General features: G+C 39.9%; 1 protein-coding gene and 1 pseudogene across 4 annotated transcripts in view; both read left to right on the top strand.

The window, feature by feature from the left end:
- TEC (tec protein tyrosine kinase) overlaps nt 1-23,470 on the top strand; it is a 142,711-nt gene that overhangs the window by 50,406 nt on the left and 68,835 nt on the right. The window contains exons 1-3 of one of the 4 annotated variants that reach the window (XM_027599876.2): nt 3,030-3,418; nt 4,138-4,269; nt 4,709-4,894. In XM_027599876.2, the coding sequence (XP_027455677.1) occupies nt 4,267-4,269; nt 4,709-4,894 (189 nt within the window). In that variant the 5' untranslated portion in view covers nt 3,030-3,418; nt 4,138-4,266. Of the gene's footprint in view, nt 1-3,029; nt 3,419-4,137; nt 4,270-4,708; nt 4,895-23,470 lie in introns of those variants that run through there. The other 3 variants (XM_027599875.1, XM_027599879.1, XM_027599877.2) reach the window with 3 other exon arrangements.
- Nucleotides 22,063-22,483, top strand: LOC113925249 (annotated as a pseudogene).

Raw genomic sequence — 23,470 nt, 5'->3', positions numbered from 1 at the left:
CTCCTAGGACTGGGGAGGATTAGTCACTTGGCTATATGGTATGGGAGAGGGGGTGAGGGACCCTGTTTCTTATACAGCCCTGCAAACCATCCTTTTGTTTCAAGTCTTCTTCACCACCATTTATAGACATACCAAGTTCTCCTGATTCTTGAGTTATTTGGAGGCTTTGCAGCGTAAGTTGGGTTGTTTCCAGGCTTCCTCCCAGCTGGAACTACCACATGTTTATTTGCTTTTTGTTTTGATATTTTGTTGATATCTCCTGTCCTGTTTTCTATTTCCATGAGAGTTAATTCCTTAATGATGATAACAGCAAAAACAAAGGATGATTTAATGGGATTTCAGGAGGGAGCTAATGCAACTGTGTACACACAGCACTCTTATTTTCAGCTGGAAGTCTACATGAGGAGAATTTTCCTTTGATTTTATCTCTGTGCACCTTAATAGTTTTCTTTGGCCAGGATTTCCCATTAAGCTATGAATTATTAAAACAACAGTGAGGTTTTAATTGTATAGTATGGAATGGTGGAGCGAGCCCTTCACTTGGAACCAGGAGACTTTTCTTCTAGTCTTGGCTTGGGTGACTTTGGGCAAGTCGCTAAACTTTTCTAAACCCCAACTTCTTAATTTGTAAAATGAGTGAAATAGATGATGTCTTAGACTTATTTCAACTCACCTGGTATGCTCTTGGTAAGACTATTTAAAATCTCCTATAAATCAGATAAGGGGATATTTTTTTCAATGCATTTAACACGATGTATTTTCTCCTGCCCCTGGATGTTGAGACCTTTTGCTTCTAAAACTGCAGCTGAGCCACACCTCATTTCCACCTTCCAAAAATCTGCCTTCTGTTTTGGAAACTATGGTGTTACTCACTGGCCTGGGAACTACACATTTGCATATGGTCTGTTTTCCAGGGCCCAGCTTGCTTTTTCCCTTACAATCCACTCTTTAAGTTGTCGTTTTCACCCTGCATTGAAAATGTGTTGCACAAAGATGAAAAGATGATTTCTGAAGCTATTTACATGTCAACCAGTTTTTCAGAAGGAAAAAAAAGAGTACTAAAATTTTAATTTAGAATAATCAGGACCAACTGTGATGCAAAAGGAACAAGAGCTTTCCCCTGACTTCTTAACCTAGAAAAACTGATGGCTTCATTAGGTCCGTTCTCCAGTTGCTTACTGAGAGGCTGCCATGAATACCAAGAGTGCCGTAGTTACTCTGAGAGTCCAACCTCTTCTTTAAGATGGCGGTTCTCAAATCTACCTGCACATTAAGTCATGATGCCCTGGGCCCCACCCCAGACCAACTGAATAAAAATATCTGCCTGGACATTCCAAAACATCCCCCTAGATGATTTTTAAAATTAATTAACTAATTAATTCATGATTTGTTCATTTGAGGGAGAGGGGGTGCACACACACGAGCAGGGGAGGGGCAGAGGAAAAGGGAGAGAGAGTCTTTTTTTTTTCTAATTCAAGGAGTTTTAATACATTTATACACATTCAAGTAATCTCTGCCCCAGTTGAGACGTAGAAAAATTCCCTCGTGCTTCTGCCCAGTCCGCCTCTACCCCTCTCCCACCCCCGCATAGGCAACCATTCTTCTAATTTCTATTACCGCAGGTTAGTTTTTGCCTGTTCTTAGACTTTATATAAATGGAATCATATGGCATATACTTTTTTGTCCATATATATGTGTGGGTCTATTTTTGGACTCCAGTCTGTTCCTTTAATCTATTTATTTATTTTTAATTTAAATTCAATTAATTAACATATAATATTAGTTTCAGAGGTAGAGTTCAGTGATTCATCAGTCTTATATAGTACCCAGTGCTCATTACATCACGTGCCCCCTCCTTTATGTCCATCACCCAGTTACCCCATCCCCCCACCCTGCTCCCCTCCAGTAACCCTCAGTTTGTTTCCTATGGTTAAGAGTCTCTTATGGTTTATCTCCCTCTGTGATTTTATCTTGTTTTATTTTTTCCTCTTTTCCCCTATGATCCTCTGTTTTGTTTCTTAAATTCCATATATGAGTGAGATCATATGATAATTGTCTTTCTCTGATTGACTTATTTTGCTTAGCATAATACCCTCTAGTTCCATCCATGTTGTTGCAAATGGCAAGATTTCATTTTTTTGATGGCTGAGTAGTATTCCATTGTAGATATATACCACATCTTCTTTGTCCATTCATCTGTTGATGGACATTTGGGCTCTTTCCATAGTTTGGCTATTGTAGACATTGCTGCTCTAAACATTGGGGTGCAGGTACCCCTTCGGATCACTATGTTTGTATCTTTGGGGTAAATACCCAGTAGTGCAATTGCTGGATCATAGGATAGCACTATTTTCAGCTTTTTGAGGAACCTCCATACTGTTTTCCAGAGTGGCTGCCCCAGCTTGCATTCCCACCAACAGTGTAAGACGGTTCCCCTTTCTCTGCATCCTTGCCAGCATGTCATTTCCTGACTTGTTAATTTTAGCCATTCTGACTGGTGTGAGGTGGCATCTCATTGTGATTTTGATTTGTATTAAGGGAGAGAGAGTCTTTTTTTTCTAATTTTTAAAAAAAGATTTTATTTACTTATTTGAGAGAGAGCGAGCACTCAAGCAGGGGCAGAGGGAGAGGGAGAGGGAGAAGCAGACTCCCCTGCAGAGCAGGGAGCCTGATGTGGGGCTCCATCCCAGGACCCTGGGATCATGACCCGAGCCGAAGGCAGACGCTTAGCCAACTGAGCCACCCAGAAGCTCCTAGGGAGAGAGTTTTAAGCAGATATCGTGCTGAGCATGGAGCTGGTTGCAGGGCTCGATCTCACGACCCTGAGATCATGACCTGAGCCAAATCCCAGAGTCAGATGCTCAACTGACTGTGCCACCCAGGCGCCCCTCCCTAGGTGATTTTAATGTGCACTTAAGGTTGAGAACTTTTCTTTAGGAGCTTTAAATCTAGGTGAAAGTTAAAAACTGTACATTAATTGCTGTAGAACATGGAAGACTATGATGAACTCTATGATGAGTGATACAGAGATCGTGGGTGCATGAATTGGAAGGCATATATAAAAAAAAATAAAAAAAATAAAAAAATAAAAAATAAAAAAAATAAAAAAATAAAAAATTGGAAGGCATATAATTAATTGGAGTCATCAGGAAAGGCTTCATCAAGGAAGTAAGTTTTGAGCTGGTGGACTTTTCATACCAACTATTTTGACTGGGTATGGACTATTTGAAGAGCAGTGGAAGGAAAGATCGGATGATAGGTTTTAGCCAGATTGTGATTGTCTGGTGTTAATATGGGAATTTTGACTTTGTCCTGCAGGTGGTAGGAAGGCTTTTGAGGAGGCTTTGAGGATTTCTGGTGAATGAAATGGCGTGATGCAAGGTGGTGTCTTTGAAGATTGATTCAGTGGGAATGAGGGGTATGTTGTTTGAACAAAAGGAGGCGAGAGCCTGGGGAAAGAAAGACCAGTTGGAGAGCTGCTATGGTGGTCCAGATTATAAGGCTTTGGGCTAGGAAAAAGGCAGTGGAATTAAAATAACGATAGTAAACATTTGTAAAGAGTTTTCATAATAAGCAAGTTCTTTCCCACATCTCATTAAACCTCACAATAACCTTGGGGGTATTTATCTCCATATTTTGTAAATGAAGGAACTTACATATAGAGGTTAAACTGTTGTAAAGTAACCTTACAGAAATGGGGGTCCTGACTGGATATGACAGATCAGTAATAGGGAGTTGCAGAGGTTCTTCCAAGGCATCAGGTTGGGTATGAAAATGGTAGAATTCCTAGTGGCTAATTCAGTGTCAAGGCTCTGGCTCTGCTTTTAGGTAACCTCTTAACGTTCTTCACTTGACTTCCATTACCTCTATGGTTTGATGTACAATGACTGTAAATGTGTGGTGAAGGGAAGGGAAGAAAAGGCTGTTGTCAATTCAATTTCTATCAAATAAAGAATCTTAATGTATTTCCTGAGTAGTTTTGGGTTTTCAGATAGTTAACTTTTGTTGAATTTTGAAAGGCTTAGTCCAGGTGTGGGGAATGCAAATACAGGACTGAGGACCTTGTCCAGGTGGGTTCTTCCCTGAGTAGGTTAGTTGTGACCAGGTGGATTTCCTTTTCTCTTGTGGTTGAGACAGGAACCATAGGAAAGAGAACTATGGAGCATGGTGTAGACATTGGAGAACATCCTCATGGCTGCGGTAACTAGGATGGTTGATCAAGATTACATCCTTATCAGAGCTGGAGATTGACTCATACCCACCACTATGGTAATTCATTTTGTTCACAAGTCACCGGGTCCGTGTGCTCATCCATTTTGTGTACCAGGCTCCCAAGGCAATTTAATTTGCAGGTGATGAAATGTGCTTTTTCATCTGAGATATTTGTTTCCCTGCAATTAGATAGCAGAACAATGTGCCATAAACCTAAGGGATGCTAGGGGAGGTACAAAGGAGTGACTCATCATCATGGCAAAACTTGATTAGATTTTCTTGTGAAATGCTGGGTCCTGGAGGAACAGGATGAGCTGGGGATGAAGAGAGGTTGAGCTTTTGTGCCCTGGGCAGTTTCAGTCCAGGTGCATAGACTAATACTCACTAGCTCCAGCTGTGGAGAGGGTAAACTCTATTTTGGTAATTTGGAATGAGAACATCTTTGGAAAATTAAGATGTCACATTTTATTTCAACTGTTTTTTTTTCTCACTTTAGAATACTAGGATCTTCAATGGCAGGAGACAGAGTGATCAGAAGACCGAGATGAATTTTAACACTATTCTAGAAGAGATTCTTATTAAAAGGTCACAGCAGAAAAAGAAGACATCACCGTTAAACTACAAAGAGAGACTTTTTGTGCTAACAAAGTCCGTGTTAACCTACTATGAGGGTCGAGCAGAGGTAGGAGACAATAAAAATTTGCCGCTTTCTATGTTGATAATATTTTATAATATTGTTCCCCCTCTGCACCCCCCCTCAGATCTTATGGAATAAACCTGAGGCAAATGAAGTTAAGGTAATAATTTGTTATCATTTGGATCTGAGCAATAAAGCTTAGAATATTGTGAGAAATTATTCACAAGTCTCCTGATTATGGTGTAGTATATGAGTATACATTTTATATCAGCCTATTGAATTAATCTGTTCATATACACTGTGTCTGTGTCCATTGCTTTATATGGATAGTTCTTCATCATTATGTGGAAGTTATTTAAAACTGGTTAGTGATTTGGTGGATCCAGCACATTACTGATGTTGACCTAAAGCAGAACTGTTCAACATTTCTTGTGATAAGCAGCTACTGCAGAGTGCCTTTTATGGGGGGCAGGGAGTAGTGGCTTCTAACAACCTCGTCAGTGAGCATGTGGCATAGTGAGGGAATGTTGTCAGCCAGCTTCTGGCTTTTCAGTGGTTTTAGCCTCTGGTTTTTCCACTGGATGAGACATGTGAATGTAGAGTTGCCTCTGGCCAACCTTGTTTCCTCCTGACATCTTGGGAATGCAGCATCTCGTCCTGCAGGTCCAGCCATGCTCCTCCCTACTAGAAATATTCTCAGATTCCAGGGAATGACTGGAGAGTGTGTTGCCCCTTGTTGACCACATGCTATTGTCTAGTTGGTTACAGTGGGATTTTTGGTGATCTTATTGTTTGGTTTTATTTAATTCTGCTTTTTTACCTAGAGTGCCATCCTCAGAAATTGATTTACTTTTTTTGGTTGGTTGTCTTGTTTTTGTTTTTTTTACTCCCACTGATTTCTCTGTGTTTTTGTTCCCCCCAATTCAGAGAGAATGGCATCATTGATTCTTTCTGGTTGTCCTTAATTCTGTTAATTTCTGTTGTGGCTTGTCACTTTGACTTACAGAATTCTGCAGGTTCATGTAATCTAGGACTAAAGTCCTTTATCCACCTTCCTAAATCCCTGAAATGCTGAAGACCCAAACTGGAAAAACTCTTTTAGTTGTAAAACTTGGGCTGAGATGAAGCTGTTTTTGGTCTTAATTTACCCTAGTCACTGTGACTTTTTTTTACAGGGGGCATGTGTGTGTGTGCAGAAATATTAATGTGTTTATGTGGGGCTGTCCTGGTCCCTGCTGGGAGTGTGTGTGTGTGTGTGTGTGTGTGTGTGTGTGTGTGTGTGTGTATATATATATATATATATATGGTATATGTACTATATTTCATTTATTAAATCTGAAAAATTCAGAGTTCCAAAAGGGTTTTAGGTAAGACCAGAAATATGAATTATTTTAAAATCTAAAATAGATTTTAAGGGAAAACAATACATTTTTGCTGTATGGTAATTATTATATTTGAATTAAATGTAGTAAGTCTAAGAAAAGAATAGAAATATAACTATGAAAGTGGTAAAACGTGGTAGTTTCTTAACCAAAAAAAGCCTCAGAAACCTGTATTATCTACTTAGAAATATGGACTGATACAATTGAAAAATGTTGCAATTGTTAGGTCACTTGGAAGATAGTAAATACAAGGTTTAAAGTGCCCTACTTGTTTTAGATTAAGTGGAATAAAGAGAACAGTGGGACCCCTTTTTACTTTAGAACCTGGCCCACTGTCTTGCCTGGGAGCAGCCTCAGTCACTATGAGAACCACAGGGGACAGAAGGAGGAAGCTGTCACAGCACAGACATACCCAGCTTCTGACACTTAGCATCAGGGTCCACCTCCTTTCCGGCTGCTCCTTGGCCCGGTGAGCCTCATCCTGCGTTCACTCCCGCTCCTGCGATGATCCCTCCTGGATTCTTTCTCTTAGGTACAGACATTCACTAATATATTTAGGACTTCCAGCTTGAAACGTGGTGGCAGATTTGTTTGCCTCTCACAGTTAAAAATAAATCGTTGTCCATAGTAAAAAGTTAGGAATTTTAAGATAAGAATCTAAATTTTTGTAAAAATAAAAGTCTGACCATACTGGGCTGAGTTCCTGCCTGACAACACTCTGTCCGGTTCTAGGTAAGCCCAGGAGCACCCCATTGTCATGTTTCCTCCCTGTTTGAGTTAGTATGTTCCGTTCTCTGTTTTCCATGGACGAACATTACAGTTTCCATCTCCCCAGCTCTAGAGGCTCTGATTCAAAAAGAGCTGTGATGTGGGTAACTCATAAGAATCAATAGGTATTTGAAATATAATTATTTTGTTAAAAATGTAAGACTTGATGTGGATTAGAAAAACCATGGGGAGCACTCAGGGGTTAGGATAAATAGCCTAGAGATATTTATTTTAGTTGTTCATAGTTCTGTTTTTAAAAGAAAAACAGTGGGTAGGCTATTGATTTATCTAGTCACTATGATTCCTAGTGTCTTCATGGCAATTAAGTGCCATTAATGCTTTATTAAAACTCTCAGTTAATCATAATGTGACTCAGACATCCATCCTTCTCTGGTTCTCTGAACCCCAGCTCCTTCAACATGATGGCAACAAGCGTTTCTTCCTATTAAATACAGTTTATTGTGCTTTTTTAAAGTATGCCAAGGAATTCTGTTTTAGACGATGAGAAATTCAGTCAAGCTCTTTCTTCCAAGTCTGGTATTGGCAAAGTTGTGTTTCAGTTTCTGCTGTGGGCCATTCTTTTGTTTGTCCTCCTTGCTCTTACTGCCCTCAATTAGCTCATGTTTCTGCATATTCTAATGAACTGATACGAGATCTTCTTGGCATTGATGTCGTTTGATCTTACTCAGAATAATAAACAGAACATAGGACCTGGAGTGGGGGGGGTGGTTGGTAAGTGATCTTGTTCTCTGGTCGGGGAACTAAATGACACGTGGGTTAGACCCCCTGCCATGCCAGGCAGAGCTCCGTGTGGAATTGAGATGGAATTCAGGGAAGAGCCGGGCTGGAGCTTAATCAGGAAAAAGGTCTATTAAATAATGGTGAGGAAACAAGGAATGGAGAGATTTCTAGATGGTGAGATTTGGAATAAAAAAATTCAAGTAGTATGTAAATCTACAGTTATTAGCTAAGAAACCACGAACTTTTAAATTTATTTTTTATTTTATTTTATTTTTTTTTGAAGATTGTATTTATTTGACAAAGACAGAAAGAGAGCACAAGCAGGCGGAGGGGGAGGGAGAAGCAGGCTCCTGGGATCCTGGGCCAGGACCCTGGGATCATGACCTGAGCCGAAGGCAGACACTTAACCAAGAGAGCCACCCGGGCACCCCAGGAACTTTTTATAATTGGACTTTGGTACTACTAATTTGCTTCATTTGTTGTCTGTAATACTGCTCCAGTATGGAAACTGGCGAATAGTTTATAAAGTTGAGGAGTAGGGAGACTGGTTTTGATCCTCAAGGCTGTCCCCAAGTTTGGTAATTCACTAGGAGAATTCAGAGTACTTGGCTTATAGTTGTCTTTATGGCTATGATTTGTGACTGTGGAAGGAGACAGAACTAAACTGGCAAAGGGAAAAGGCACATGGGCAGATTTCTATAGGAAACGTTGTACAAGCTTGCAAGAGCCTTTTTTCAGTGGAATCTTCAAAAGGTGTGCAAAATTCTTCTAGCATTCAGTTGTGACAATTATGAAATGTTGTCTACCAGGGAAGCACATTAGAGGCTCAGCACCCAAGGTTTTTGTTGGAGGCTGGTCACATAGGCACCTTCTCTCAATCATGTACCAAAATTCCAGACTCCAGAAGGAAAATAGGTGTTCAGCATAAACCATATTGTTTGTACAAACAGCTTAGGCACAATGAGCTCTTTTTATCAGTGCTAGGAATAGTAGGACCCCCTCAAAGTCCAAGTTCCCAGATGCCAGTCAAGGGTCAGCCTAGGGCGCCTGGGAGGCTCAGTTGGTTAAGCGTCTGCCTTCGGCTCAGGTCATGATCCTGAAGTCCCGGGATGGAGTCCCGCATCGGGCTCCCTGCTCGGCAGAGAGTCTGCTTCTCCCTCTGACCCAACCCCCTCTCATGCTCTCTCTCTCTCTCTCTCATTCTTTCTTTCAAAAAAAAAAAAAAGGGTCAGCCTAGTAAGCAGGGCTTTCTCAGGTAGCAGTCTCTTAGGACCATTGTCTGCACTTTAGTAGTAATAGTGACACAAATTATTGAGTATCACATATAGGCCAGGCACTGTGCTAAGTACTTTATGTACATTATTTCCTATATTCTTCAAAACAAACATCTTATTAGTGCCCCCACTTAAAAAATGAGTGACACAAGCCTTAGAAAGTTTAAAAACTTGTACAAAATCATTCATTAGTGAATTGCAGTGCTATTTCTTTGAAACCTATCTTTGGAACAACCTTGATACTCCAGAAAATTAGAAAAAAAAATCTATTAGATTTCTCTGCAACACAGATAAAGCTTTATTTTAAAGCTTTTGAGAATATTTTTTTAAGATTTTATTTATTTATTTATTATGAGTGGGGGGAGGGGCAGAGAGAGAGAGAGAGTCTCAATCAGACTCTGTGCTGAGTGCGGAGCCTGATGTGGGGCTTGATCTTACGACCCTGAGATCATGACGTGGGCTGAAATCAAGAGTCAGATGCTTAATCACCCAGGCACCTGAGAATATTTTTTATTTACTTCTTTCAGTTAAGATTTTTATTTTTATTTGTCAGAGAGAGAGAGAGAGAGAGAGAGAGTATGCATGCACAAGCAGGGGGAGTGGCAGGCAGAGGGAGAAGCAGGCTCCCTGCTGAGCAGGGAGCCTGATGCGGGGACTCGATCCCAGAACCCTGGGATCATGACCTGAGCCGAAGGCAGATGCTTTAACTGACTGAGTCACCCAGGCATCCCTCAGTTATGATTTTTAAAAAAAATTTCTTTTTGGCAGAAGAAAATTAGCACTAGGCAGGATTTTTGTCCTGGTTCTGCCATAATTTAATTGGACTTTATAAAACAATATTCTCCAACCCATATATCTCTTGACACTCTTAACTCCTCCTTTGTCATTTCTATTTTAACCCAGCACACATCCAATCTTTTACCTAATGCCTTGAATTCTCCTTCCTTTAGTTACAACCTTATTGTGGTTCCTAACTCCATTCTCTTGATGGATTACTTTCCTATTTGATTCTACTCTTGGACCTTAATATTTTATTTATGCAGCCATAATGAGGATATTCAAAACCTGTAGCTTTGTATCTTCTCTAGGATCAAGTAAAAACTCCTTAGCTTGGAATACAAGTTACTTGATACCATTTTTCCTTCTCTTCCCTCTTTGCTTCCTCCACCTCCTGCTGTGTCTTCTATGTACAGTCAGTCTTTCATATTGTGCCTTTCTTAATATTGTTCAGTCTACTTGGAGTGATATATTCCTCTACCAGCCTGTGAGGATCCATCTGTCCTTCCCACTATATTTTATACATCAAAAATGTGTTGAGTGCCTAGCAAATACTCAATTTTTCTTTTCTTTTTTTTTTTTTTAAGATTTTATTTATTTATTTTTGAGAGAGAGAGGAGAGAGAACACAAGCAGGGGGTGGCAGGCAGAGGGAGAGGGAGAAGCAAGCTTCCTGCTGAGCAGGGAGCCCAATGTGAGACTATCCCAGGACTCTGGGATCATGACCTGAGCTGAAGGCAGACGCTTAACTGACTGAGCCATCCAGGTGCCCAATATTCATCTTTTCTGACTCACCTCAGTGCCTACCTTCCCTGAGGCTTTTCCTGTATCCTCCCACCAAAGGTAGAATCCCTACCCCACCTCAGCCCCCTGTGCCCTATACATGCTTTTGTTATTGGCTTGGTTAACCTGCCTTTATTTACATATCTGTGTCCCCCATTGCACTTTAAGCTCTTTGATGCCAGGGCTCATATCTTTTCCATTTTTGTATTTCTGAGGGTCTAGTGCAGAGCTGAGTACTCAGTACTGGCTGGATGGATCAAAGAAGGATGGACAAGCTTCAACCTTTAGAAGCAGGCAGGAAAGGTTTATCTTAAATGTACATCATGGACAACCACAAACGTTGTTATACTGCCTCCTATGTAGAAGAGTCCGGATCTGAGCTTCTCCTATAATGCCATAGGTGCTTCCTTGTTTTATTCAAACATCCTTTGTAATGAGATGCTTGGAATTTTAATCCTTTACCCAGGTTAACTGTCAGGATGGTGGAGGCAATCAGTTATAAGTATAATGACGCATGTTTCTTGAATATCCTGGTCAGCCTCCCACGTTTCTGTCTTTTGGGTCATATAGGGTTGTTCTCTTGACCAACCCTGGGAACCTGGAGACTCTTAGTGATAAAGGGATAAGAGCCCATTAAGGTTCTGAGATGATGTGATGTTTGTCTTTTAGTTATTTATCTTTAGATTAGGTAGACCTCCCAGTGGGAAGCATAGCTTTACAGGGTCTTTCTAATCACTATCTGAACATGTATAACTTCCAGCACTTCTTTGGATTCTGGGGAGTGGGTGTGGAGTAGAAAAAATAGGTCAATTGGAAGCATTTGCATCAGACTTTAGAGGTTACCAGGTAGTTCACCATCTTGTAAAAAGTGGAATGGCTCTAAATACTCCACAGATAGAATAGTGGTTAGTGTACTAGGGTGTGGGTTTTTTTTTTGGCTTTGAAAATTCTCAACTATATTATCCAATGAAAACTCATTTTCTTATTGGCTATTGAGTTTCCTTGTTTCTGAAATTAGGTTGTATCAGTTCCTTGTCTTGTGTCTCAGTTTCCTTTATTGTGTGTCTTCTCTCCACTTCTTCACTCATATCTGTTTTTCTTATCCTTCTGTCCTGGATCTGAATTTCCTCATCGTGAATTACGTTAAAGGGCCAAGATGCAGGTCTGAAGTCCTAGGATCTGATTTACCTCCTTAATTTGCCAAATTAATCTATTTCCATATAATAATATTCACTATTTTTTTTTCTCTAGGAAGTGCAAGCCTATTTAAGACAGAAGAGGGGGAGAATACCATTCCTAAAATTTTCTGGCTAACTTTATTTTGCCATAGTTTCAACTTACAGAAAAGTTGGAAGAATAGTACAAGGAATTCTCAAGTAACCTTTACTCAGATTCACAAATTTTCTCTAGCTGCCCCCTTTGCTCTGTCATTCTCTTGGTCTCTGTCTTTCTCTTCAATTGCATGTTGTTTTCTGAACTATTTGAGAGAAAGTTGTAGACGTTGCTCCTTTTACCACTAAAAAGGTCTTTGTGTATTGTCTAGGAACAAGGCCATTCTTTTCTATAACCACAGTGTGATGATCAATGTTGGGACCGTTAACGCTGATACAACACTATTACGGAATCCAGAGTCCGTGGTCAAATTTCGTTCATTATGCCACTGATGAATTCATAGCTATTTCTCAACCTCCTCCCCTTGCCAAGTCTGGGATCTCATCCTGGGTTATGTATTGCATTTGGTTGGTCAAGACATAAAGTTTTTAAATGTCCATGGTGCAAGGAGGAGAAATGTATAGAAGAGATGCTATTTTTTGTTACATACTATAAAATGCCAACTATCTTATGAATATTCGGTGATTGTGTGTGAATGTCCACAAACATGAAGTCAGATTTAAAAACCATTATAGTCTGTTCTCCTTCTTCTCATTCTCATGGTCATCATTAGGAGCTGAATATCCCCCTCCTGCCAAAGAAACTATTTTAGCTTGGTCTGCTGGGATGAGTAAAAAGCGCTTATTCCTGTTTCCGTACCCTCCTCCCACCTTCAGTGTAAATGAAGAGGGAGTTTAATCAAAGGTGTGGTCCTCATGCTACTTAAAAGTAGAAATAATAAAAATAGTTTAGATCTTGCAAAACACTCCTGGATCTGGCTGTGATAGCTGTTTTTATTTATTGATTATTGGTATTATGATGAGACAAAGAGTATAAGGAAAATCAGTATTTTTGGTCAGAAATGGCATTACCAGTTTATTTTATTTGTAGACTTAGCTCTCAGCGGGGTGCCTGGGTGGCACAGTTGGTTAAGTGTCTGACTCTTGGTTTCGGCTCAGGTTATGATCTCAGGGTCATAGGGTCAGGCTCCACGCCGGCTCAGTGCAGTGTCTGCTGGAGATTCTCTCTCTCCCTCTCCTTCTGCCCCTCCCTGGCCATACACGCTCTCTCCCTCTTTAAAATAAAGAAATCTTAAAAAAAGACTTCGCTCTCAGCAATTTTTAGTGATATCAAAAAGTCAAATTTCCCTCAAAGTTTTATTTAGCAATTTTTCCACTGAATATATTCAAAAGACTGTGCCATAGATACCGAAGGCAGTTAGGAAAAGACCAGTTCCCAGAATGTTTGGAAATGGCATCGCTGTTGAAATAAACAGTGTTTCTCCTTACTTTTGTTTTCCCACCTGTCTATCTGGAAAGAAATTTCTCTTAATTGGAAATGTGTGAAACTTGTTGCAGTTTTTGAAAAAAAGAACTATGTTTGACATCACGATTTTTGTAACATGTGAGTTTTATTTTTCTATGTTGCATCGCGACCTACTGGGTTGGAGATTCTCAGAAGTCTTTGAAGCTACTTCTGTAATTAGTAGTTTCTTGGAAGTGTTTGTTGGTGAAGATAGGTATGATAGCACTTTTCCTGAGGGACACTTAAAGAGACCAAATTATATATGTGGAGGAAGCTTTGGTGGCAAAAGTGTATATTCTACAGATTTTAGGGGGTGGTGGAGGTTGGGGAATGGTTGGAGACCTCCTCTTGGCCAAGGGTTGGAGTATGAGCAATGCTGGGCAGGGAGTGCCCATTCCATACAGTGGGAGCAGCATGTGCAAAGGCCCTGGGGGTGTAAGGGGATTTGGTGTGTTTGTGGAACTGTTCTGTTCTGGACCTATATAGATTTCTGTAACTGACAATTGCCCATACATACAAGGGGATAATTAATTTGTTAGTAGTAAAGAAGAATTATTTAATTATATTTTATTTTATTTTTTTAGAGTTACACCATTTTAGAGCTTGAAGGTATTATAAAGAATGACCCCCAAGTTTTTCACTTGTGGGAACTGAGGGTAAGGAGACAATCGCTCGAGTTCAGTCAGTAAGCTGCTTGCTAAACCTGGGCTAAAACTCAGATCTGAATGTTCCTGAGTTAGCCTCTGTACTGCCTTAATTCCGGGAAGGATGTGTTTGGGTTGCTCAAGTGGGTGAGAGCACTTACACAGCTGTTACAATATGGTGAGTCACGGAATAGACACCATCTAGTGACTGGGCCCTTTGCTGAAAAACACTATCACTTCTCGGCCTGTGCAGCTTTGCTCTTGTTGCATGTAATGGTTTCCTGCCGTTTATCTCTACTTCTCCCCTCCCTCCACATATCAGTTATAAGTGTCTTGACCTTTTAAAATGACTGTTAAATTTATTTGTATTTTTATGATTATAGTCTTTTTTTTTCTCATGAACTACGTAATTATCTCCTTGAGGGCAAAGTTTGTTGCCTCATAATTGAAACATATCATACAATGCCTTGCACCCATTATTAGGCTCTCAAAAAAGTTTTTGTTGGCAATAATTATGATGGTGGTGGTCAGTTATTGTTTTGGGGAAGTAGAAAGATCTTTAGAGACATTGTGATAGTTACTTCTCATGCCATTTTGTTTCTTTTTTTTTTCTTAAAGGAGATGCATTATTTAAGTTTAGAAACAAAACTGCATTCTTATTTGATATTTATTAGTGTTATCCTCTCCCCCCAAACTAAAATGTGGATATTATTTGAAACAACTAGAGCCTGAACTGTCAGAAGAAATCATACAGCAATCTGAGAAAGTGAAACTGCACGTCGAGTTGTTTCTGGGTTGTTTAGGACATGCTGTCTTAGCCATTGGTTGATGCTGATCAGGTGCACGAGGAGAATTATCTGCAGAAGGGAGCTTAGAAACACCTGTGTTATTCAGCAGGTGATTCTGACTATTAGGAGAACTCCTCCCATTATTGGCCTTTAGGTTTTGTGAACACACTGTACTTCTGAGATAAAATATTGAAGTTTGCTGATTGCTACTTCAGATAACTAAAAACATTGTTATAGTCTTATTACTAAAGCTCATTCACCTTTTTAATTTGTGATCAGAGAGAATTGTCTGTAATACTTGCATGATTCCACATTACTAAACACCTAAAATGGAAAATTGCACCAAATATAGTTATTAATAAAATTTAATGAGTAAGTAAGAGACTTAAATGAAATCTCTAGTAAAAAATAGAATTCTAGGAATTCCCCTTGCCCCAATTATCCTGTTGTATGAGAAAACTTTTTTCCATTCTATCTTTATTCCATGTAACCACATAGGTATAGCTTTTCCTGAATTTTACTTGCCACAGCAAAAAAGGAACATGGATAGGTATAATTCCCTGCTCACGAGATTGTAACTGAAATTTTTCTCATTTTAGAGGAATATGTAAATTACATATAGAATTGTATATTTATAAATTATATATAGAATTATATAAGTTATAGAATTTCTAAATCATAAAAAATTATAGATTTATTAAATATTTATTAATATGTTATTTATTTCCTGGCAGAAGAGAGGCCACGAGTCCATACATTTTTATTTGTTATGTGGGACTCCCATCTCTTGTTTTAGTTTATTCAATATTTGTACAACAAAGACTTACTGAGTATGTATTGTATGATAGAGATGGAGGAATTAAAAGATACATGATTCTGGCTTTGTTAAGCTTACAGTCTGGTTAAACTGTAGTTCTACTTTTATGGGTTCATGATGACAGACTTTTTTTTTTTAAGATTTTATTTATTTATTTGACAGAGAAAGACACAGTGAGAGGGAACACAAGCAGGGGGAGAGGGAGAAGCAGGCTTCCTGCGGAGCAGGGAGCCTGAAGGTGGGACTCGATCCCAGGACCCTGGGATCATAACCTGAGCCGAAGGCAGACGCTTAACCAACTGAGCCACCCAGGCGCCCCGATGACAGACTTCCTTACGCTGCATCTACTCTACAGTGGAGCTGGAGTTCTCACCCTTGTGCTCCACTGTTGTATGCCCTCCTCGCCTGTGACTCTTGAACTTGACTTCCCCTTGGATTTCCACGTGTAAATGGCGTGGTTGCACATACAGGATTTCAAGGTTTCCTTCTGTTCTTCAATTTTACTTAGTTTAGATTTCATGAAAGTACAAGGGTTTTGCATGTGTACTTCCAATGCTCTGTTCTCTGTAGCATCTCCGTCAAGTGTATCTGTAAATAACCAACACATTTATCCACCATTTATTTTATAAGTGAGGAAACTGGGGGACAAAGTCAGGTTGCCTTCTCTGAATTGACATCCCATTTGACTAGGTGAACCAAGATGTCTTATCTTTCTGGCTAATGTGCTGTTAAACCACATTGTGCTACTGACCGCAAAGGGCTACTTCCTTAAACATAACTCCACTGACCACCTACATCGTTTCCTTCCTCCTTCCCTGCTTTGGCTTTATGTATCAGACCTTGAAAAGGGAGTTCTTTTGACATCGTTGGTTTGTGTTTCTTTTTTCCTCACTGCCCCCCTAGGAGGTGGTCCTACCCGTGCAAGTAAATCTGAGTTTGTGGAAGAGAGACCTGCGGGAAGGAAATATTTCTGGGAGTGGTTATATGAAAGAGGTTGAAAACGGTTATACTTAGATGGTAACTCTTAAGAACTTTAAAGTGGGTTTGGTAAAATAGTTCATTTCAATATTTCAAGAAATACTTGACATTGTTCTTCACAGAAAAAACTCACAAGTAATTCAATTCAGCATGAATTTATTCATGTTCATAGTCAATCCCAACAGGAGAGACCAGTGTCACAGCTGAAAAGGACACCCTATAAAGCTTCTATAATATATTATTAAGTTTGTTTTTTAACATTTTTTACAAAAGTAAAGTAAGTAGATTTTTAGGTTAATTCAGCCCTGACTAGGATTGATTATGGTCCATCATCAAAAGAAATGGTAGAGATTTGAATTTTCTTAGAAAAAGAGGAGTAGCTTTATGCTAAAGATCCAATATATAATTCAGATTTTTTTTAAAACAGGGTCATTCCTTTATTTTCAGATGTCACATTTAATCACTTTCTAAGGATAGAGGTTGTGACTGAAATATCTGCAGGAAACAAAACCAACATCCACTGGATGAAAAAGTGTTTTCTAAGGTTCTGGAATCAGTTATCAGCAATTTTCTGTTCCCTCTTAATTATATGGAACTTCAGTCATTGTCTACAGCCCATTTCCAAATTAATAGAATTTTTGTGCATTCGAGCGTGAGAGATTAAGACTATGGACTCTGGAACCAGATTACCTGGGTTCAGTGTGTTACTTTTTAGCTGCATGACCTTGGACAAGTTACCTAACCTCTGCCTCATTTTCCTCATTTTCAAACTGGGGAGAAAGTAGTACCTCCCTCAAAGGTTTTGATGAGGAGTGAATGGATCACTGTATGTGAAGTGGTCAGAATAGCCCCTTGCATATAGTAAGTGCCATATGATCACCAGTGGTTGCTGTAATAGCTACACACATGAGGTATGTTGCATGATCACCCACTTTTGTCTTTTTTTGTGTTTCAGGGTTTTTGCTCTTGCATCTGGCTTTTCCCAGATCTAGACATTGTTGCAATAAGCATAGCTGTGTCATTCTCCTAGTATCGCAGGGGATCCACTCTCTAAATCGATCTCTGTTGCTTGCAGTCAGTTGCATTCTGGGCTTGTGGTAACTGGCGGAAATGTGTACCTCAGAGTAGGGCAGTTTCACGTTCCAGGCATCTCTGAGCCCGTGCTGATAGAACTCTTGTTGGGGAGCCTCTGCTGTGAATGTTTTCCTCTGACATTTGTCCATGGGGCACGTGGCAGGGTACTGGTTGTGGGAAATGGGCTGTTCCTTCAGTCTGGCATTCTCATACACCAGAGGTGGATCTACTATGAAGTGAAAGAAAAGTAAGCACTAGAGACTTCATTCCAGACCCCTTTCTCAGGTTCCTGGAACGACCCTGGCGGTTTTGTGTTCCTAATTTTGCACTTAAAAAAAAAAAAAAGTCTTCTTAAAGTGTGTAAGCTGCAGGCCATTCAAAACCTGAATCTGTTTCTGTGGAGCACAGAAGACTTGATTTGTTCTAATATCTGACAATATGTATGAATTCTGCCGGTGAGATACATACAGGCATCTCTGCTGTACAATAGCCAAGGACCAAGCACGTTTCTTTCTTTCTTTCTTTTTGTTCATTCATTCATTTATTCATCATTCAACACATACTTATTATTGAACATAGAGAATACCCAGGTAGTCCTGTTTCTGTGTATTGCTGGATTCATCAGTTCACTCATGTAATGAGTGTTTATTGAGCATCGACTCCAGGCCAGGCATTGGGGTCTTGAATGGCACAGTCGGGGTCTTTACTCATCTGGGGTTTACTTCCTCCTCCAGGGCCCAAAAGGAGTCTACCACGGGCTTGATCTTCTGAAACAATCACATTTCTAATTGGCTTATGTTCTTAAAAGTCCTTTCAAGAGCAAAGTGATATATGTCTATTTCTGTTACATTTCTCTTTAATACTTTCAGAGTTGTTTTTAAAAGTACCATACTTTTCATGTTAAACGAATTCCCAAGTGTTTTACGGTTAGAGTTACTCTTGTGAATAGGTTTTCATAGTATGTTTGTTTTAATTAGATGTTGTTAATATATAATCATGCTCTTGATCTTCACAAATCTATTGTGTAACCAACCAGTATACTAGGCTATTTCTAAATATGACATAGAGACGCAACTTTCTCTTACCAACTTTGCTATAAAAGGGTTGTTTTCTGTTAAATTTAATTCAAATCATGAGAAGAAAACAATTTTTATTTATTTATTTTTTTAAAAGATTTTATTTATTTGACAGAGAGAGACACAGCGAGAGAAGGAACACAAGCAGGGGGAGTGGGAGAGGGAGAAGCAGGCTTCCCGTGGAGCAGGGAGCCCGATGCGGGACTCGATCCCAGGACCCTGGGATCATGACCTGAGCCGAAGGCAGACGCTTAACGACTGAGCCACCCAGGCACCCCAGAAGAAAACAATTTTTAAAAAAGTTAACAAAAATAAAAGCATTTTAAATTCAAAATAGGAATATACAAAAGAGTGGGGTTAAATATTTCTTTGCTGAGAAAGTTATAAACTGTGTGTGCTGGAGGGAAGTATTCATGAGGGATGGTAGAAGAACGTACGTAACCAGTAAGAGTGAACCTTCTGAATCGACTGAAATATAAAATTTAAAAGCAGAGAAATCTAGATTTGTAATTCATAATCACTACCAACTGGTGGGGTAATAGGGTTCAAACCCAGGCCATTTGACTTGGCAGTTCCCTAGGCACCTCTACCCTACTTTTCTAGCCGGAAAAAAAAAAAAATTCTTTTTGCTTGAATCAATTAATTTAACAAAAATATTTTAAGTGCCTATTTTGTGGCAGATATTGTTCTAGGCTCTGAGGACACAAAAAAGTATATAAAGCAAATGTCCTGTTTTCATGGACTTATATTTTAGAGGAGAAAGACAGACAGCATATAGATGAGCCAATACACATCTCCCACCTTGATGAAAAGCAAAGCAGGATGGGAGAGGTTGGGGCCTTGCATGCTTGTTTGTTTTTTTGGTTTGTCTGCTTGTTTTTGGGGGTTTTTTTTTGGTGGGTGGTGGGGGTGGGGAATGGAGATTTTAAGAAGAAAGAGGCAGGCCTTCTGGAAACCTTGGGGGAGGGAAGCCAGGAATGCAAGGTCTCAAGAGGGGCAGCAGGTGCTTCCTTATCAAGGAACAGTAGAGAGGCCGAGGGGCCGAAATGGAAGGGGGGGAGGGGTGGAGCGGCGTATGTTTGGGCGATGAGGCCGGAGACCTGGGCAAGATCACGCATGGACGGCTTTGTGGGCCATGGAAAAGACTTTGTGTTTTTTTTTTTTTTTTTTTTTTAATGTGATAGGAAGATTTTAGTGGGTTGTAAGTGGGCAGTCACAAAATTTGGCCTTTACACATCAAGACACGGGGGCACAGTGGAACATGAAATGGCAGAGAGAAGTTTCAAGGTTTAGTTTTGGCTCTGCTAGCCAGTTTGACCTTGGGGAGGTCATTAATCCAGTCAGTGCCCCAGTTTCTACCTTAAAAGGAGGAAATTGGATTTATGCGAATAATTCACGGGAATCTTTTTCATGGCCACATGTGATTCTTAGATCTTAAAGTAGTTATTAATGTCCACGTATATTGGCAGTGGTTGTTGGCTGTGGGGAATAGGAGACCCTCCCCTCCTTGCTTTCTGCTCAGACTTTGGAACTTCCCTGTTCTCAGCCTTGAGCCTCACCCCTGCCTCTGAGCAGCCATGTTCTGGTGTGTGGATAGTGGTGTTTCACTGTTTTTTCAACCTGCATTTCTTTGATTACTACAGAGGATGAGCAAGTCTGCATATTTTCAGTGTCCATTGGCATTTACTCCCTGTTGAAGCGCCCATTTAGATATTTTTCCTCCTTTTTTCTTTCTTTTTTTAAAAAAAATATTTTATTTGTTTATTTGTCAGAGAGAAATTGAGAGCTGGAGCAGGGGGAGTGGGCAGAGGGAGAAGCAGGCTCCCTGCCAAGCAAGGAGCCTGATGTGGAACTCGATCCCAGGACCCTGGGATCATGACCTGGGCTGAAGGCAGACCTTAACCGACTGAACCATCCAGGCGTCCCCCTCCTTTTTTCAATTCGGTTTTCTACCCTTTCTTATTTATTTTTAAAAGCTATAACATAGGGGCGCCTGGGTGGCTCAGTTGGTTAAGGGTCTGCCTTCGGCTCAGGTCATGATCCTGGGGTCCTGGGATTGAGCCCCACATCGGGCTCCCTGCTCTCTCTCCCACTCCCCCTGCTTGTGTTCCCTCTCTCACTGTGTCTCTCTATGTCAAATAAATAAACAAAATCTTAAAAAAAAGATATATGTGTTCTGAATCAAACTCCTTGTTCATATATGCTTTGCAGATACTTGTTTGCACTTTGTGGCTTGTTTTTTAATTCTCCTAATGCTTTTTTTTTGCTTATTGTGGTAAAATACAGATAAAACTTCCACTGTAACCATTTTATTTTATTTTATTTATTTTATTAAAGATTTTATTTATTTATTTGACAGAGAGAGACAGTGAGAGAGGGAACACAAGCAGGGGGAGTGGGAGAGGGAGAAGCAGGCTTCCGGCTGAGCAGGAAGCCCGATGCGGGGCTCGATCCCAGGACCCTGGGATCATGACCTGAGCCGAAGGCAGACGCCCAACGACTGAGCCACCCAGGCGCCCCGCATTGTAACCATTTTAAACTGTACAGTTCAGTGGCAGTAAGTGCAATGATCATGTTGTGCTATAATCACCACTCTCTAGTTCCAAAGCTTTTCCTCACCCCAAACAGAAACCTTGAGAAAGTCCTGTATGCACATTGAGAAGAATGTGTATTCTGGTGCTTCTGGATGGAATGTTCTGTAAATATCTGTTAAGTCCGGGATGCCTGGGTGGCTGAGTCGGTTAAGCATCTGCCTTTGGCTCAGGTCATCATCCTAGAGTCTGGGAGCCTGCTTCTCCCTCTGCTGGCTGCTTCCCCTGCTTGTGCTCTCTCTCTCTCTCTCTTTTTCTTTCTCTCTCTGACAAATTAAAAAAAAAATCTGTTAAGTTCATCTGGTCTAACGTGTCATTTAAGGCTGATATTTGCTTATTGATTTTCTGTCTGGATGCTCTATTCATTGATGCAAGCGGGGGTATTAAAGACCCCTAGTATTACTGTATTTCTGTATATTTTTACCTTTAAGTCTGTTAATATTTGCTTTATATATTTAGGTACTCCTATGTTGGGTGCATGAATATTTATAAATGTTATTCCTCTTGTTGGAATGACCCCTTTATTATTATGTAATGCCATTCTTTGATTCTCATTACAATCTTTGTTTTAAAATCTATTTTTTTTCTGAAGTAAGTGTAGCTACCCTAACATTCCTTTGGTTTCCATTTGCATGTAACATCTTTTTCCATCCCTTCACTTTCAGTCTGTTTGTGTCTTTACATCTAGAATGAGTCTCTTGGCCCCAGTCACTGAACCACTTCCGAGGACTCAGCGGTACCCCGCTTAAGCCCCCTTGCTTCCTGATGTTCCTTCCCCTGTGCCTGCCTTCTCCCTCCACTGCCTTCTGCAGGCCATTTCCACCCAGGAAAAGGAATCGCATCTTATGTCTGTTATCAGGAACCTCCACTCTTTTCAACCCATTTGCTGATGCAAGTAAGGGTGATGATCTGCTTTCTGCTGGCACTGAGGATTATATCCATATAAGAATCAACAGAGAACCAGCAGGAAGACCCTTACTGCTGTCCAACGGATCGCTGATGATTATGATAAAAAGAAGCTAGGAAGGCGTTTAAGAAGAAATTTGTTTGTAATGGTACTATAATTGAATATCCAGAGTATGGAGAAGTATTTCAGCTACAGGGTGACCAGTGCAAGAACATATGCCAATTCAGAGAGATTGGACTGGCTGAGGACGACCAGCTGGAGGTTCATGGTTTTAAGTGCTTTTGGCTCACTGAAGCTTAAGTGAGGATTTCCTTGAAATGAGTAGAATTTCCCTTCTGTCTCTTGTTACAAGTTTAAAAACCTCACAGCTTGTGTGATGTAACCATTTGGGATCTGCTTTTAACTTGGACTAGTGTAACTCCTTCATGCAATAAACTGAAAAGAACCAAAAGGAAAAAAAAAAATTCTCTTATAGGCAGCATATATGTAGGTCTTGTTTTTTATTTTTATTTTTTTTAATACCTATAGCCACTCAGTGTCTTTTGATTGGAGAATTTAGTTCATTTACATTTGAAGTAATTATTGATAGCTCTGTATTTATTGCCATTTTATTAATTGTTTTCTGGCTGTTTTTGTAGTTCCTTTTCTGTTCCCTTTTTTTTCGCTTGTTCTCTGTCTTTTGATGATTTTCTTTAATGGTATATTTATGTTCCTTTGTCTCTATCTTTTTTGTATTTACTATAGGTTTTTGCATTGTGATTATCATGAGATGTACATATAACAACTTATATATTTTAAATTGATAACTTAAGTTTGATCACATTCTAAAACTCTACATTTTTAGTCTTCTCCCATGCGTTATGTTTTTGATGTCACATTTTACTCTTATGTATCCATTACTAATAATTGTAATCATAGTTATTTTTACTACTCTTTTAATCTTCATACTACATTTGTAAGTGATTAACCCACTACGTTTACTGTATATTTACCTTTCCAGTGAGATTTATTCTTTCATGTTTTCTTGTTCCTAATTAGTACCCTTTCTTTTCTGTTCAAAGATGTTCCTTTAACATTTTTTTTTATTGAAGATTTTATTTATTTATCTGAGAGAGAGAGAGAGCATGGGAGAGGGGAGGTCAGAGGGAGAAGCAGACTCCCCGCCGAGCAGGGAGCCCGATGTGGGACTCGATCCTGGGACTCCAGGATCATGACCTGATCTGAAGGCAGTCGCTTAACCAACTGAGCCACCCAGGCGCCCACCTTTAACATTTCTTGTAAAGCCATGGGGCACCTGGGTGGCTTAGTCGGTTGAGCAGCTGACTCTTGATTTCACCTCAGATCGT

The sequence above is a fragment of the Zalophus californianus genome, chromosome 2, assembly GCF_009762305.2.
Source record: "Zalophus californianus isolate mZalCal1 chromosome 2, mZalCal1.pri.v2, whole genome shotgun sequence".
NCBI classification, from domain to species: Eukaryota; Metazoa; Chordata; class Mammalia; order Carnivora; family Otariidae; genus Zalophus; species Zalophus californianus.
Note: the sequence above shows the minus strand (reverse complement) of the source record. Positions and strands in the feature narration are given on the sequence as shown.